This window comes from Barbus barbus (assembly GCF_936440315.1).
Source record: "Barbus barbus genome assembly, chromosome: 17".
In the NCBI taxonomy this organism is placed as follows: Eukaryota; Metazoa; Chordata; class Actinopteri; order Cypriniformes; family Cyprinidae; genus Barbus; species Barbus barbus.
Window position 1 is genome coordinate 17135925 of NC_136745.1, and position 17262 is coordinate 17153186.

General features: G+C 38.6%; 3 protein-coding genes across 5 annotated transcripts; 1 reads left to right on the plus strand and 2 right to left on the minus strand.

Moving 5' to 3' along the window:
• Positions 1–405: 405 nt before the first annotated feature.
• On the minus strand, positions 406–10609 carry LOC306883587 (type 2 DNA topoisomerase 6 subunit B-like). 3 transcript variants are annotated; one of them, XM_079438957.1, is made up of 16 exons: positions 10505–10609; positions 10224–10335; positions 10078–10128; positions 9882–9994; positions 9593–9679; positions 9364–9419; positions 8740–8811; positions 8393–8588; positions 8084–8219; positions 7703–7885; positions 7501–7622; positions 1751–1861; positions 1515–1613; positions 1375–1426; positions 942–1186; positions 406–811 (listed from the first exon to the last, which is right to left on the minus strand). In XM_079438957.1, exons 1-16 carry the CDS (start codon positions 10523–10525, stop codon positions 761–763), a joined length of 1707 nt encoding a protein of 568 aa, XP_079295083.1. In that variant the 5' UTR covers positions 10526–10609; the 3' UTR covers positions 406–760. The 3 variants fall into 3 exon arrangements, with proteins under 3 accessions (XP_079295083.1, XP_079295084.1, XP_079295085.1); XM_079438958.1 differs by having other exon boundaries at positions 554–811; positions 10296–10335; positions 10505–10589; XM_079438959.1 differs by lacking the exon at positions 1751–1861 and having other exon boundaries at positions 554–811.
• Positions 10610–10624: 15 nt separating this feature from the next.
• Positions 10625–16592, plus strand: LOC306883588 (glyoxylate reductase/hydroxypyruvate reductase-like). Its single transcript, XM_079438960.1, has 9 exons — positions 10625–10842; positions 11196–11326; positions 11415–11487; positions 11621–11737; positions 13861–13949; positions 14705–14806; positions 14925–15060; positions 15205–15335; positions 15764–16592. The coding sequence occupies exons 1-9, from the start codon at positions 10760–10762 to the stop codon at positions 15883–15885; spliced, it is 984 nt and encodes a 327-aa protein (XP_079295086.1). The 5' UTR covers positions 10625–10759; the 3' UTR covers positions 15886–16592.
• LOC306883589 (mitochondrial import receptor subunit TOM5 homolog) lies at positions 14606–17216 on the minus strand. Its single transcript, XM_079438961.1, has 2 exons — positions 17001–17216; positions 14606–16696 (listed from the first exon to the last, which is right to left on the minus strand). Exons 1-2 carry the CDS (start codon positions 17119–17121, stop codon positions 16662–16664), a joined length of 156 nt encoding a protein of 51 aa, XP_079295087.1. The 5' UTR covers positions 17122–17216; the 3' UTR covers positions 14606–16661.
• Between the last annotated feature and the right edge of the window lie 46 nt (positions 17217–17262).

Sequence of the window (17262 nt, forward strand, 5' to 3'; positions counted from 1 at the left end):
TTTTTTCATATCAACTTCAAATTTGGAACTTAACTTATTTAGACATAAGGCTTTAATTTTATATCAATTTTAGAGTAAAACCTGCTATGTAAAATATTTATTTTATATAACATTTATAAAATAGTGCACTTTCACGTATATGTTTAAAAATGGGGGGGGGGGGGGGGGGGGGGGCAGTTTTAATATCCTAATGATTTTTGGCATGAAAGAAAAATCGATAATTTTAACCCATACAATGTATTGTTGGCTATTGCTACAAATATACCTTTGCTACGTATGACTGCTTTTGTGGTCCAGGGTCACAATTGATCACTTTCTTAATTTAAGTTTTAAACTAACATAATTTTTCAGACTCTGCTGGTTGGCCTAAATCTTTAAAAATAGGAAATAAAAAAATAGTTTTTGGAAATTCGTGTCAGCCCAACTTATATTTAATAATAATAATAATAATTCTAAACCTTTTAAACGCTTAAGTACAAGAACAAAAAGGTTTTAAGATGAGAAGCATATATAATAGTGCGTATGTCCAGAATATACATTTAAAACAAAAATTAGGATACATTCCTTGTCAATTTTAATGTAGCCTACAAAATAAATAAACATAAATAAAATACATACAATTAAATTACAACAAAGACTGTATCTTGGAAACTTACAAAGTAGTATTTGAATATACAAAGACATATAAAGGACAAATATTTTTCAACATGTCTTGAAGACATGAGCAAAATAACAACAGAAAAGATTATTTGTATTTTCCTCAGTCCCATTCAGAAAAGCTTTCAAGCTCTTGAAGCCACTGCTTCTCCACCTTCACAAAGAGAGATAACAAAACAGTTAGGATATGCACTGTACTGTATAGACATCTTTTTGAGACTACATATCGGTTTGAACGATTTGAAGTGGGATACAGTATTCCCAATAATTGTAGAATTATTCACCTGTTCATTTTGCAGTTTAGTCAGGCTCATCACTGAGGGTTTGTCTGCGATCATTCTGGTTTGCTGACTTTGTATTGGGGACAGGGAAATTCTCTGGATGTTTGCTGCCTCAAAGACATTGTTCATGAAGGTGTCTGAATTCTCAGAGAGCATCTCTGAACATTGTCTCTTCTTAGGGGTAAAGCTTGAGTATTGAAATTCAGAGTGATTCCTCTTAGAAGACAGTTCTGGTGGATTTTCAAACTCTAAAAAAAGGACATTTCAAAATATAACAGTCTCAGCCAACTCTATTAATGATTTTTGTGGTGCTTCAAAGTCATTAACCCCCAAAAGACATGCAATGAGAACAATTATAATGACAAAATTCCAAGTATCAGATAAGTTCTAGGAAGTATTATTGTGTGAAGACTATTAACCTCACTCAAAAACTTACCTTCCTCCCAGCTGTCAAGACTACTCTGTTCAGCGCTAACAGCTTCCACCACCTTGTGAGGACATTAAAATCACAAACGTTCAAAGGCAAAATCATGAAAGCAGAAATGAAATAATCTAAAAGAAGCTTTAGAAAAGCACCTTTTCCTTATTACACTTGCGCCTTGGAGTAAAGCGCCCATCCACGATGCTTTGAAGAGACTGCTTTAGTGAGGCATGTAACTCGCTGGTGCTCTTGACCTGAAAAAAACCCAGTTTTAAAACATTTTATACAACTTTCACAAGTTAGCAAGCACTGTTCTTAAGAATAAGAAATGAAATGACACATAAAATAGGGTGTTTTGGGAACCAGTATAAATTATAACCATCTATTATACCCTCATGCTATCAAAACACGCTCTTCGAAACTCTCCACTGCTGCTGCTGGCAATTATACTGTTCATTGAGCTCAACACAATGGGTATGGCAGAATCCAACCTCTGCCTGGCCTGAAGTACACACAGAAAAGATGTATGGTTCAGTGGTCGTTTAAACAATACTAATGGCTATACTGTCACTATTGTTTCATGTATTGAGTGTTCAAAAGTTTGGGGTAAAAGATTTTTTGAAATGTTTTTGAAAGACGTCTCTTATGTTCACCACAGCTACCTTTATTTGATAAAACAACAGTAAAAACAGTAAGTTTGATACATTTTATTATAATGTAAAATAACTCTTTTCTATTTTAATATTTTTAAACTCATTTTTAAAATGTATTTCACATATGGAAGCCCGTTTCCGTCACTGAATAAAAAATAAAAAAAGGTTATTGTGACTATTTATCTCACATTTCTGTCTTTTTTTCTCAGAATTGTGTGATATAAACTCACAATTTATAAAGTCAGAATTACAATTTATAAGGTCACAATTGCGAGATAAAAACTCACAATTCTACCTTTTTTTCTCGCAATTGTGAGTTAAAGTCCAGTTTTGGGGGGGGGGGGGGGGGGGGACTTATATGTTCTCAGAATTGCGAGCTTATACCTCACAATTCTGAGAAAAAAAAAAAGAGTCAGAATTGAGAGATATAAACTCACAATTCTAAAAAAAGTCAGAATTGTGAGTTTATGTCTCGCAGTTCTGACTTTATTTTTCAGAATTGCGGCTTTATGTCTCGCAATTGCGAGTTTATATCACACAATTATGAGAAAACAGTCAGAATTGTGAGATAAAAAGTTGCAATGACCTTTATAATTTTTTTATTCAGTGGCGGAAACGGGCTTCCGTATTTATACCTGTGGTGGCAAAACAGAATTTCAGGAGCCATTACTCTTCAGTGTTACATGATCCTTCTGTAATCATTCTAATGCTGATTTGGTGCTCAAGACACATTTTTATTATTATCAATGCTGAAACTATGTATATTTTTTCTTTTTTCAGATTTCTTTGATGAATAGAAAAGTCAAAAGATCACCATTTATTTGAAATAGAAATCTTTTGTAACACTGTTACAGTCATGGCCAAAAAATATTGGCACCCTTGGTAAATATGATCATAGAGGCTGCATGTAAAAATTGATCTGATGTTTTTTGTTATTGTTAATCCTTTTGAACTTTTATTTGAAAAATTCACAAAAGTCTAACCTTTCATTGGATAATAAGAATTTAAAATGGGGGGAAATATCATTATGAAATAAATGTTTTTCTCTAATACACATTGGCCACAATTTACGGCACCCTTTTATTCAATACTTTTTGAAACCTCCATTTGCCAGTTTAACATCTCTAAATTTTCTCCTATAATGCCTGATGAGGTTAGAGAACACCTCACAAGAAATCAGAGACCATTCCTTCATCCAGAATCTCTCCAGATCCTTCAGATTCACAGCTCCATGTTGGTGTTTCTTCACTTCAGTTCACCTCACTCATTTTCTACAGGGTTCAGGTCAGAGGACTGGAATGGCCAAAGCAGCTTGTGTTTGGTTTATTGTATGGTTGGAAGATCAAAACATGGCCCATTATAAGATTTCTAACAGAGTCAGTCACTTATTGATTTTTTTATCTGTTGGTATTTGATAGAATCCATGATGCCATGTGTCTAAACAATATGTCCAGGACCTCCAGCAGAAATATAGGCCCACAACATCAAAAATACAGCAGTATATTTCATTGTACACATTGGGTACTTTTTATCCTTGTGTTCACCAAACCCATCTTGAGTGTTTGCTGCTAAAAAGCTAATTTTTTAGTTTTTATCTGACCATAGAAGCCAGTCCCATTTGAAGTTCCAGTCGTGTCTGATAACTGAATATGCTGGAGTTTGTTTTTGGATGAGTGAGGCGAATTTTTCTTGAAACCATCCCGAACAACATGTGGTGATCTAGCTCTTTTCTTAAAGCCACTTCACTAATTTGTGAAGCTCAATTACCTTTTGCTGCACATCAGAAATATATTCTTTGGTTTTTCTCATTGTGATAGATGATTAATGAATGGTTTTCAAATGGAGCCGCAGATGGCAGCTACTGTGCTTTGCTCTTCAGTGTTTGTACAGTTTTTGTCTGTTTTTTTGTTTCTGAAACATGATCAGTTTTACCAGGGATGACCTGCTGAACATTCGGCAGAACACACCACAAAATCTTTTACCGGATTTTGATTATTCGGACGTTTTGCTGGACATTGTAGTTGGCGGAGCCGTAGCTCTGGTCAAATGCTTCAGGACGCGCAGACGGGGGAAGCGAGCCGGCGCGCTTGTGAAGCTTCGTCAGCGCGGATTTAGAATGGCATTGCCTAGCATCCATCTGGCGAATCTCCGCTCTCTACCCAACAAAACTGAAAAAGTCCTTCTGCTCTCCCGGACAAACAAGGATTGTTCTAACTCTGAAAATCTGCTCTGTGATTCACGGAAACCTGGCTGAATGGTGACATACCGGACAGCGTGCTACATCTGGCTAACTTCCAGTTGATCAGAGCAGATCGCGATGCGGAATCAACGGGGAAATTGCACGGCGGCGGGACGTGCTTTTACATCAATGAGAGGTGGTGTACAGATGTAACTGTGTTAAAGAAGATGTGCTGTTCAGATCTAGAAACGCTCTTCATTAACTGCAAGCCGTTCTATTCGCCGCGGGAGATTTGTTCGTTCATTCTTGTGAGTGTCTACATTCCACCGCAAGCGAATGTGAGCTCAGCTTTACAGAAACTCGCTGATCACATCACAGACACAGAACAAAAACACCCAGACTCTGTTTTAATCATTCTCTGGGACTTTAATAAAGCAAATCTCTCCCGCAAACTGCCAAAATACAGACAGGATGTTACATGTCCCACCAGAGACAGTAATATATTGGATCACTGTTACACAGCGATAAAGGATGCATATCACTCTGTCCCATGGGCAGCTTTAGGACTCTCTGATCACTGTTTGGTTCATCTCATACCGACCTACAGGCAGAAACTTAAATCTGCAAAACCTGTATTAAAAACTGTTAAAAGATGGACTAATGAAACAGAGCGGGATTTACATGCCTGTTTCTCTCTCACTGATTGGACTGTTTTTGAAGCTGCTGCAAACGATCTGGACGAGCTCACAGAGACTGTAACATCTTATATCAGTTTCTGTGAGGATATGTGCATTCCTACCAAGACTCATCTAACTTACAACAATGACAAACCATGGTTCACTGCAAAACTCAGACAGCTCCGTCAGGCCAAAGAAGATGCTTACAGAAAGGGGGATAAAGTCTTGTATAAACAGGCCAATTACACACTGGAAAAGGAGATCAGAGTGGCAAAGAAGAATTATTCTGGCAAGCTAAGGAATAAATTCTCTTCCAGTGAATTTGCTTCAGTGTGGAAAGGTCGAAAGATCACCTGTTACAAGACACCATCCCCCAGCACTTTGGAGAATCAACTGGCAGACGACCTGAACGAGTTCTATTGCAGGTTTGAAAAAACACCCCACATTCGCCCTGAATACCTCTCCACACAACCATTCACACCTTCAGCAACCCCCCTCTCCCCCACACCTACAATTCAGATCAGCAAAGATTACGTGCGCCAGGTCTTCAGAAAGAACAAAAGAAGGAAAGCACCAGGCCCAGACGGTGTATCACCAGCCTGCCTAAAAATCTGTGCTGACCAGCTGGCCCCCATCTTCACACAGATCTTCAACAGATCACTGGAGCTGTGCAAAGTCCCCTCATGCTTCAAACACTCCACCATCATCCCCGTCCCAAAGAAACCCAAAATTACTGGACTTAATGACTACAGATCTGTGGCTCTAACGTCTGTGGCCACGAAATCATTTGAAAGACTGGTTTTGGCTAATCTGAAGGTCTTCACTGGACCCTTACTGGACCCCCTGCAGTTTGCCTACAGAGCAAACAGGTCTGTGGATGATGCAGTCAACATGGGACTGCACTTCATCCTGCAGCATCTGGACAGACCAGGGACTTATGTGAGGATCCTGTTCGTAGACTTCACCTCCGCTTTTAACACCATCATCACGGAAACCCTTCAGAATAAATAACACAGCTCTCCGTCCCCAACTCCATCTGTCAGTGGATCACCAGCTTCCTGACAGACAGACAGCAGTTAGTGAGGCTGGAAAAAATTATCATCCAGCACCCGCACTGCAGCTCCTCAGGGTTGTGTTCTCTCCCCACTGTTCTTCTCCCTCTACACCAACGACTGCACATCTAAAGACCCCTCTGTCAAGCTCCTGAAGTTTGCGGATGACACCACACTGATCAGCCTCATTCAGGATGGTGACGAGTCTGCTTACAGACAGGAGGTTAAGGAGCTGGCTGTCTGATGCAGTCTTAACATCCTGGAGCTTAACACGCTCAAAACTGCGGAGATGATTGTGGACTTCAGGAGACACCCCCCTGCTCTCCCCCCACTCACCATCATGAACAGCACTGTGACTGCAGTGGAGTCATTCAGATTCCTGGGCACCACAATTTCTCAGGATCTGAAGTGGGAAAATCACATTGAGTCCATTGTGAAAAAGGCCCAGCAGAGGTTGTACTTCCTTCGCCAGCTGAGGAAGTTCAACCTGCCACAGGACTTGCTGAAACAGTTCTACTCCACCATCATTGAATCCATCCTCTGCACTTCAATAACTGTCTGGTTCAGCTCAGCTACCAAATCTGACCTCAGAAGACCACGGAGGGTAGTCCGGACTGCTGAGCGAATCATTGGTACAACCCTCCCCACTCTCCAAGAACTGTACTTATCCAGAGTGAGAAAAAGGGCTGGTAAAATCACTCTGGACCCCTCACATCCAGCACACTCCCACTTTGAACTGTTACCATCTGGTCGATGCTACAGAGCTCTGAGAACCAGAACGACCAGACACAGTTTCTTCCCTCAAGCACTCCATCTCATGAACACTTGACACTAAACGTGGAACACACAACTCTATTATACATTATTTATTCACCACACATACTTATTTTTTCATTTCAAATTTGCACATATCAGACCTGTACACACATAATTGTCTATATTATATATTGTGTTTTTGCTGTTTTGTACATTGCCTATTTGTATATTATTCTTTTATTATCTGTGTCCTGTCCTGTTGCTATCTTTCTGTTGCACTGTGGAGCTTCTGTCACTGCAACAAATTCCTTGTATGTGTAAACATACCTGGCCAGTAAAGCTCATTCTGATTCTTATCCTGATTAAGGGAATTTGGGCTTTGTTTTCCCTCCTATTTATATTTCTGTGAAACAGGAAGCCATGACTGGATAATTTCATGTTCATAATCACCCTGGAGTGCTAAAAATAGTGAATATGAATGAAAATACTTCTCATAAGAATTTATAAGGGTGCCAATAATTGTGTCCACCGTGTATTTGAGAAAAACATTTATTTCATAATGATATTCCCCCCATTATAATTTCTTATTATCCAATGCAAGGTTAGATTTTTGTGAATTTTTCAAATAAAAGATCAAAAGGATTAACAATGCAGATTAATTTTCACAGCCTTCTTTGATCATATTTACCAAGTGTGGCGATAATTTTGGCCATGACTGTAAAGTCTTCTCTGTCTTTATCATAGTGACTCTTAAACTTTTGAATGCTAATTTAAGTAGCCAAAATGTTTAACATTTAAAAATAGAGTTAACAGATGAATCTTACAGCACGTTTTTGCTGAAATCTTTTCAGCGTGTTTTTCATGGTAGCCTGCAGCGTCGCCCTCACTTGATCTCCGTTATACCAAAGAACTGCATCCAAGTGTCTCTCAAAAACCTCTTCACTGCCTGACACATTTAAAAGAATTTCAAAATATTATGACCCATCTCAAGATGGTAGCTAATAGGGAAAAGCAAATGTGACTCACTTATGAAGTCTGAGATCTGGGAGCGGAAGGGGTCAGTGTATTGAGTGAAAATGAAGACAGTCAGAGTCTGTTCTACAGCATGGCTCCATTCTGACTCAATGTCCTGCTGTACAGCACTACTACATCTTGTTTCCTGACTGTAGTCAGTCTCAACAGAGAATTCTACATCAGAACGCAGAGATGCTATAAAGAGAAAAGCCATAATTAAATAATATAGACATGCTGGAAAACTGTCTGAACAACTCTAGCCTCAAAGCCAACAGTGATTTGTAGCACAGTGCTTTTTATGCTTTGCAGCGAGGCTTCCATCCATAAAATTATAACACAGTGAGGGAATTTGCTCTCAGTATCTATTTCTCCCCATTTAGGCCTGTAATTTACCCTGGATGTTTTGTGTTTCCATACAACAGACTCTAGAAAGGCCGAAATCTGCCCAGGAAAGTGAAGTTGCCAAACTCTGGAGGAAACTCATCTGTGTGTGCATTAAAGGCATGCCACATGGACTGTACACTAAAACGTGCAATGAATGTTAAGGAAAACATTATTTAAAAAAAACACAAATATTTTTTGTTCATAAATATGAATAAGAATCAGCATTTCTTTTTACCATAAAAATGATAGGCAGCTTAAAATCATATGCACGCTCTTAAATTTTAATAACAATATTTATGTGCGCATTACAAAGGATATCCGTATGCATGAGAGACGAGTGGGCCAATTGGAATACAGATTCATACAGGGAGCAAGTGTTGCCATGGTAGCCATGCTCATTTCCCCACACAGTCCAGCCTCTATCATGTCAGTGGGAAGCACACAGCTCAGTGTGTTTCCTAATACTGGGTGCATTTGTGGACAGGACGGGAGACACCGCACAGAGAATGGACTCCTTCAAAATAAAATCATAGAAATAAAATGTGCAAGGACAAACAAAATGAAAGTAGAGATTTTTAGGATGTTAAAACACAATGACCAGTCTAAAGTGTTCATTCTGCTTGCTAGTAAGTTGTTCCATTTAATAAAAAATTGCAGGAACTGACTGTCCGTATGCGGCTGTGTCCATAGTAATGCTATGATCCATCGCTGAAACTTTACTTCCTTTCTCTCCTCCACTATAAAAGAGCAAATAAGGACAATTACACCCAAAACGGTTTTAAAAATAAAAAAGAGTGGGTTTAATTAGTAGACATGTAACACATCATTACTTGCAGAGAAGAATAAGAGCAGCAAAAGCATAAAACCAAGCTTTGACTTTTTTATTATTATCATCTACACAAGTCTCTTATGCTCACAAAGTCTGCATTTATTTGATCCAAAATACATTAAAAACAGTAATATTGCTAAATATTATTATAATATTTGACAAAATTTTCAAATAAGTAATTACTTCAGTGTCACATGATCCTGCAGAGATCATTCTAATGTGCTGATGTGGTGCTCAATAACCATTTCTTACTGTTATCAATGTTAAAAACAGTTGTGCTGCTTAATATTTTTGTGGAAACCATGATACTTTTTTTTGAGGATTCTTTGATGAACAGAACGTCTAAAGGAACAGTATTTATTTGAAAAAAAAATTTGGCTTTGTAAATGTCCTTAGAATTTAAGGTATTCTTTCTGAATAGAAGTATTAATTCAATTGAATACATATTTATTTAGACAACCTGAACATTTGCTTGTGTGTCGTTGAATCTGTCCTAATCTCAGATATGATTTTCACCTGTAATAGATAAAAAGGCAGAATCAGACCTTCACTTGAGGAGAGAGAATAATACCTTCACTCACAGTTAATTAACATAAATCACCTTAAGGGTAAATGTTTTAGTTCATTTCAATGTAATTGCAGGAAATGATCAATGTTACAGTAGTTTGAATGTACTGCACTGGCCTCACCTGCGCATGAACCAGACTGAGTCTGTGCAGAAATGTTTGGATCTTTGACAGTTCAGCATCCACGGACTGACTAGCAATCTTTTCAACCTTTTAGAAATTAAGATAAACAATTAATAATTAATATGTGAAAACAAAATAAATAATCACAATATCAGAACTAAACACATATAACCTTTAAGGAATGAAGATAAAACAAATTGTACAAAATATGTGGAAATATATAAGCACAATATCTGAATTTTGTCAAACACAAATTTCCTGGTAGATTATTCAGTCAGGAGGCACTCACATGGAAAGAATAGGTAAAACACAAAGAGCCAAAATTGTCAGTAAACCCCTTAAGTTCTTCCTGATGAATACACTCACAGGGTGGGACCTCTAAAGAAAGACTGTCTATCGCCTCTAAAAAAGAAAAACAAAAGAAACAACGTGAATCTGAACATATTTACAATTACAATCAATAGTTTAGGCTAGAACACACTCACCTTTCAAAGCAGACTTAGACATTTTCTTACACCAAGCACCAGCAGCAGATACTGTAAATGCACAAAGCATTAAGTCAGTCATTTATCAAGCTTACAGAATTAAATAGTGAGTAAATTAGCATTAGTTTAGCTAGTTCGTGTTTTACCGGTTAAAACCGCGGGAGATTCAGATAACGCTCTTATGACGACCATCAGACCTCCTGACCTTTTACACTCACCACAGTCCAGACGAACTAAAGCCAATAAACACCTCAAAACCTGCAGTTAAATCAAGATAAAACAATCATGCGAGCAACATATAAGTTAGTCAATTCAGTAGCTGACAGACGCAAATACAGCTAAATAAAACGCAAAGTAAACCCTGCATAAAATACATTTTAGATAAAACAAACATTAGGGATTTTAAAAAACACAATGTTGAATGTACCTGTCGTAATTTACAATACATTTTCAATCCCAATAACAGCCAGCTTCGTTTGAAAGGCCCTCAAGTTCGCAACCGCAGCTGCGCTGTCCATCCGCTCCACTAGGTGGCGCTAAAGCCTGCAGAAAGAGGCACTTTAGCCAGTGCACTGTCACGTACTTCTTTACTGCTGCCCAGGGAAAATAAATAGGGAAGTGTCTGTGGATTTCTGTTGTTATCATTTTGTGAACATATCCATTTAGCCTTTAACTGTGCAGGATGAGCGCGCAGCAGATGCTGAAAGTGTTCGTCACGAGACGCGTTCCGCACGAGGGCATGAAAATACTCCAAAAAGCCGGGATGTACGAAACTATTTGATCTTGTGTGCATGCATTATATGCGAATTTAGCGTATATAAATTGTTTGAGATGCTTTCCCTGGAGTGTTAATGAGATGAAGTAGCTCGTGTCAAAACCACGGTGGCCACGGCATGTGTGAACCTCAAGGAACTTTGGAGGAATATACTCCTGCATTTAAAGTTACACCAGTGACCTCGTAGCATGCTTACATTCTAATTGTGAATGTCACACTGTTAGGACACATGCCTTATTGCATGCTTTGTTATTTTACAACAAATGTAGCAGAATAAAAAATGATTGGAAACAGCTTGAGCAAATTCGATGAGCAGTTTATTGTTGTTATGCATTATGTGCAGGTGTAATTTGTCAGTGTGGGACTCTGATGAGCCTGTGCCCCGGGCAGAGCTCCTGAAGGGGGTGGCAGGTGCTCATGGGCTTCTCTGTTTACTCTCAGACAAAATTGATGCTGAGGTCTTGGATGCGGCTGGTAAGCAAACCTCTAGTTACACTTTATAACAGCTGCAGGTGAAGATTTTGATTTAGTAATACTGATAACCCACATTAAATATTCTCAGGACCCAACTTGAAAGTGATCAGCACTCTCTCTGTGGGATTTGACCATCTTGCCATAGATGAGATAAAGAAACGGTAAGTTCGTGTTTCTGAAAGCCATTAGATTTGACCCTAGAAAGTGAGAAAATGGACAGTGGATCGATGATGATGGATCACAGTAAGTATGTTTATACAATTTAAACGCATGTACTATCTTTCTTCGCCCCAGAGGGATACGAGTAGGCTACACTCCTGATGTTTTGACGGATGCCACTGCTGAGCTGACGGTGGCTCTGCTCTTGGCCACTGCCCGACGTCTTCCCGAGGGTGTAGAGGAAGTGAAAAAGTCAGTCCAACACCTTTTCTAATACATTGTCATATATCACAGCTTTGTAGCGAACAGTTCCAAATGTTCAGTAGTCTTAAAGGGATAGTCCTTCCAAAAATGGAAAATTCAGTGATTATTTATACACTTTCTCCTGAGGAACACAGAAGAAGATATTCTTAAGTACAGGTGCATCTCAAAAAATTTGAATATCGTGAAAAACTTTTTTGTAACTTATTTCAAAAAGTGAAACTTTCATATATATTTAGATTCATAACATGTAAAGTAAGACATTTCAAAAGTTTTTTGTTTTAATTTTGATGATTAGAGCTTACAGCTCATGAAAGTCAAAATCCAGTAATTCAATATATTAGAATATTTATATTTGACTTTCATTAAATGACCATCTCTACAGTATTAATTCAGGGTATATCTTGTTCTTTGAAACTACAATAATGGGGAAGACTGCTAACTTAGCAATGGTCCAGAAGACAATCATTGACGCCCTCCACAAAGAGGGTAAGTCACAGAGGGTCATTACTGAAAGGAGTGGCTGTTCACAGAGTGCTGTATCAAAGCATATTAAATGCAAAGTTGACTGGAAGGAAGACATTGGGTAGGAAAAGGTGCACAAGCAACAGAGATGACCGCAAGCTTGAGAATACTGTCAAGCAAAGCTGATTCAAACACTTGGGAGAGTTTTACAAGGAGTGGATTGAAGCTGGAGTCAGTGCATCAAGAGTCACCACGCTCAGACGTCTTCAGGAAAAGGGCTACCAAGCCACTTCAGAAACCGAAATAACGTCAGAAGCATCTTACCTGGGCTAAGGAGAAAAAGAATTGGACTGCTGCTGCCCTCTTTTCAGACAAATTTAAATTTTGCATTTCATTTGGAAATCAATGTCTGGAGGAAGACTGGAGAGGCACAGAACCCAAGCTGCTTGAAGTCCAGTGTGAAGTTTCCACAGTCAGTGATGATTTGGGGTGCCGTGACGTCTGCTGGTGTTGGTCCATTGTGTTTTATCAAGTCCAGAATCAATGCAGCCATCTACCAGGGGATTTTGAGGTATATTTTCAAGAGAAAGATGAGAAACAGTCGATCCAACAATACAGATTAGCTGAAAGCTCAATAGTGCCTCAGCAGAGCCACAGGCTGATCGCTTCCATGCCATGCCTCACTGATGCTGGAGTTTGTGCTAAAGGAGCCCTGACAAAGTATTGAGTGCATAAATGAACGTACTTTAAAGAACTTGAACTTTTCTGCTTTGCAAATCCTTTTTTTGATTGATCTTAGGAAATATTCTACTATTTTGAGATACTGGCTTTGACTTTCATGAGCTGTAAGCTCTAATCATCAAAATTAAAATAAAAAACTTTTGAAATGTCTTACTTTACATGTAATGAATATAAATATATATGAAAGTTTCACTTTTTGAAATAAGCTACAAAAAAAAAATGCAGCTTTTCACGATATTCCAATTTTTTGAGATGCACCTGTATGTTGGTAAATAAACAGTTTTGGTTCCCCTTGACTTCCATAGTTTGGGCAAAACATAATGCAAGTCAATGAAAACTAAAACTGGTGGGTTATAAATTTGACTTGAAACAGCTTCTTTGGTGATCATCAGAAGAAAAAAAAGAGAAAGACATGAGGGTGAGTAAATGACAGAATTTTCATTTTTGGGTGGACTATTAAGAATTTTTTGAATTTTGTGACGTATTGTCAAGTATGGTGACCCATACTCGAAATTGGTGCTCTGCCTTTAACCCATCCAAGTGCACACACACAGCAGTGAGTAGTGAACAAATCCACACACACACACACACACACACCGTGAACACACACCCGGAGCAGTGGGCAGCCATGCTGCGGCGCCCGGGGAGCAATTGGGGGTTCGGTGCCTTGCTCAAGGGCACCTCAGTCGTGGTATTGAGGGTGGAGAGAGCGCTGGACGTTCCCTCCCCCCACCTACAATTCCTGCCGGCCGGGGGCTCGAACTCGCAACCTTTCGGTTACGAGTCCGACTCTCTAACCATTAGGCCACGACTATCCCTTTAATGTTTAATGAGCATGATCTTTAAAAACAAAGAGTCAGTACCCCTGTAATATCCCAGTTTGTTGGCATATTTCCCATCTCCCTCAGTGGCGGTTGGAGTACATGGAAGCCTCTGTGGCTGTGTGGTTACGGTCTTTCGGGCAGTGCTGTTGGGGTGATTGGTATGGGCCGCATAGGTACAGTGTGAATTATTCATTTTCTCTCTCTCTACCATAAAATAAGCTACCTATGCATCTGCTCTATTATGTACACCATCTGTTCTTTTAATACAGTTACAAATTCCGTGACAATCATAGTGAAAACAAGTCACTTTACACCTAAGCAGCTTGTTACCATATGTAGTGTGATCTCTCTGGATAATTGAAGTTGTCACCCAATTTAGGTTGTTAAAACAATGAAGGTGAATAACTTGGACTTATTCATTATAGGGAGAATTACATTGACTCTAATGCCTCGTTTACACTGCAGGTCTCTGCCCAATTTTGATTTGTTGCCTATATCCGTTTTATTTTTTGACCGTCCATTTACACGTTCTTTCAATTGTTACCCATATCCGATTCCTGTGTTTACACTTGCCATATCTCCTCCATGTTTCCTGTGATGTTGTCATTTACCACCTCCACACATGCTTCTTCCTGAGAATATCACATCATTAAACTGCAGAAGTACCAAATTCACAGTTTTAATGAAGTACAGAACGCAAGGCCTCAGATAATCTGATCTGCCTGTTTACGTGACAGTCACATTAGTATACATCTAATTTATTTCCACATATGAATGAGGCCTGAAACTGATCTCGAAATATCTGAATGGATGTGTTTTTTTTCTGTTTACACGGTCATAGAACAAGCAAAAAAATCGGAATTGGGTCACATTTAACTGACCGTGTAAATGAGGCCTAAATAGATTTGTTTAATTGGCGATTTTGTAGGTTTGGCTATTGCAAGGCGACTAAAGCCTTTTGGAGTGAAGAGACTGCTGTACACAGGCAGACAACCCAAACCTCAGGCCCAAGAGGTTGATGGGGAATATGGTAAGACCAGACAAGAAATTGTTTGTTGCAACTCTATGTATGAATACAGATGGAAAAAAAACTAATTAGAGGGGTTAAGAAGACTGTATGATGGCCTCTTTTTTAAATCTTCACTCAGTGCCTTTAGACACTCTGGTGAGAGAGAGTGATTTTGTGGTGGTGTCCTGTTCTTTGACTCCTGACACTCAGGGCCTTTGTAACAAAAACTTCTTCAGCAAGATGAAGAAAACATCAATCTTTATCAACACCAGCAGGTAAAACACACTAGTAAAAGCAGAGCGGCAGTGGAACATGTTTGATTCTTTACTGCTATATTTGCAGTTCTTCTTTTAAACTACTTTGCAGTTAGCAGTTTCTTCTCAAATCAATACTAAACTGAAAAATACTATTTTCCCTAGAGGGGCGGTTGTGAATCAAGAGGACTTGTTTGAAGCCCTCAGCAGTGGTCAGATTGCAGCAGCTGGGCTTGATGTTACAACCCCTGAACCTCTGCCCACCAACCACCCACTGCTGACCCTTAAAAACTGTGGTGAGTGCTCTTGTAAATCCACTTCAATTCTGTTATTTTTGCCATGTATTAGTAGAAAAACCTTGTCTAAGTCAAGTCTTTGGTCCCAATTTATATTAGGTGGCCTTAACTACTATGTACTTACATTTAAATTAATCATTTGGTACAATGCACTTATTGTGTACATACATGTTTTTACATTGTACTTATGTTTAAAAAAAAACTATATGTAATTACATTTATAATTACACTGTTGACCCATCACTTACACCTTAACCCGCCCTTAAACCTACCCAGACCACCAAACCTGTCCCTAACTCAATAGCAGCAGACATGTTTTGCAATACAATATGACCACAATAAGTACATTGTACTAATTTTTGATGTAAGTACATAGTAGTTAAGGCCACCTAATATAAAGTGTGACCAAGTCTTTCTTTGTCTTACAGTGGTTCTCCCTCATATTGGCAGTGCCACCTACTCCACACGTGGTGTCATGAGTGAACTGACAGCAAACAACTTGCTGGCAGGCCTGACAGGCTCTAAAATGCCCAGTGAGCTGAAACTGTAATGCTCTGAAATGTAGATGCCATATTATATGAATGGAAAAGTCAGTAGCGTTAATCTAACCATTAAATGCACTGCATTAACTACATGAGATTAGAAGGGATAAAACATGTATTAGAATCATCTCACATGGATAATCTTAATCATGAATGGAAAAAGATGACACTATTTAATATGCTGAACATGAACATTTGTTCTACTGTGATATTGCACCTTCAAAGTCACTCAGATGTCCTTATACACTCCAAGCTAAAGTAGAACCAATGTTATAGGTATTTAATTTGTAACAAAGGATTTATTTTGTTAGGGAAACAGTTGAACCACATTTTCTAAACATTAGGATTTGAATGTAATGTGAAATGATATAGCTATTACATTGATTTTGTTGATTAAATGTCCATAGTATGTTTAGTTTTACCCTCATAACAAATTTATAATTAATCCAAATGTATAAATGGGAACTACTGGGATTTTAAATTTACATCACAGCAAAGTAAATGTAATAAATCCAATCCAAGTTTAAGTCTTAACAACTCAATGGGAGTAACTGATGAAAGATTTATTGCTTAGACCATCATGATAACATTATGGTAGACATCTCTTGTTTGTCAGTTTTCAATTAAGATTGGATGAGAACAAATCAAGCACATTCAATTGCATCCAGCAAAACAATATTAAAATAAATGGCACAAAGTTCCACCATCTCTTCATTAACTGCTGTGTTAAGTGACTCTGTGCAGCATCGTCCTGGTCCTGCATGCTCATCTCTCGGGGAATGTTTCATATGCTGTCAAGCTTCTTCAAAACATAAGGTGCTGAAAAACAAATAGCCACTTATTTCAGCCATCATAAACTGTTTATCTGACCTTAAGAAACGTTGATGTTTGACACAGTTAAATATGAATATTCTAACTATACGTTATAATGTACTTTATAGGTGACCTCTATTCTTTACAGCCATAGAAACTCCACTGAAATGATAAGATGAACAAATGATCAATTAACACACTGTGCCTCGAGGAACGAATAAAAAAAACGGAGATGAATTCAATATTAAAACGATCACACGTGCAAATGATATAACCTACTAACACATGCATGAAGCGCCTGGATACTCACTGACTCGCAGAAGCGCAACATAAATCAAAAAGTTGCGAACAGACGTGATGACATCCTCGCGCATTTTTTTCTTCATCTCCTCCGGGTCCATCTTCGGCCCAAGTCCCTCGATTTTAAACATGTTTAAGATGGAATCAAGGGTTATATGTGCCTCAAACGACTGCTCCAAATCACATTCAATCCAAAAGGCATGCGAGAAGGGATATACGTCACGTAGGACCCACGCTGTTAGCCTACTACATGGCGCCTGATATTAAGTCGG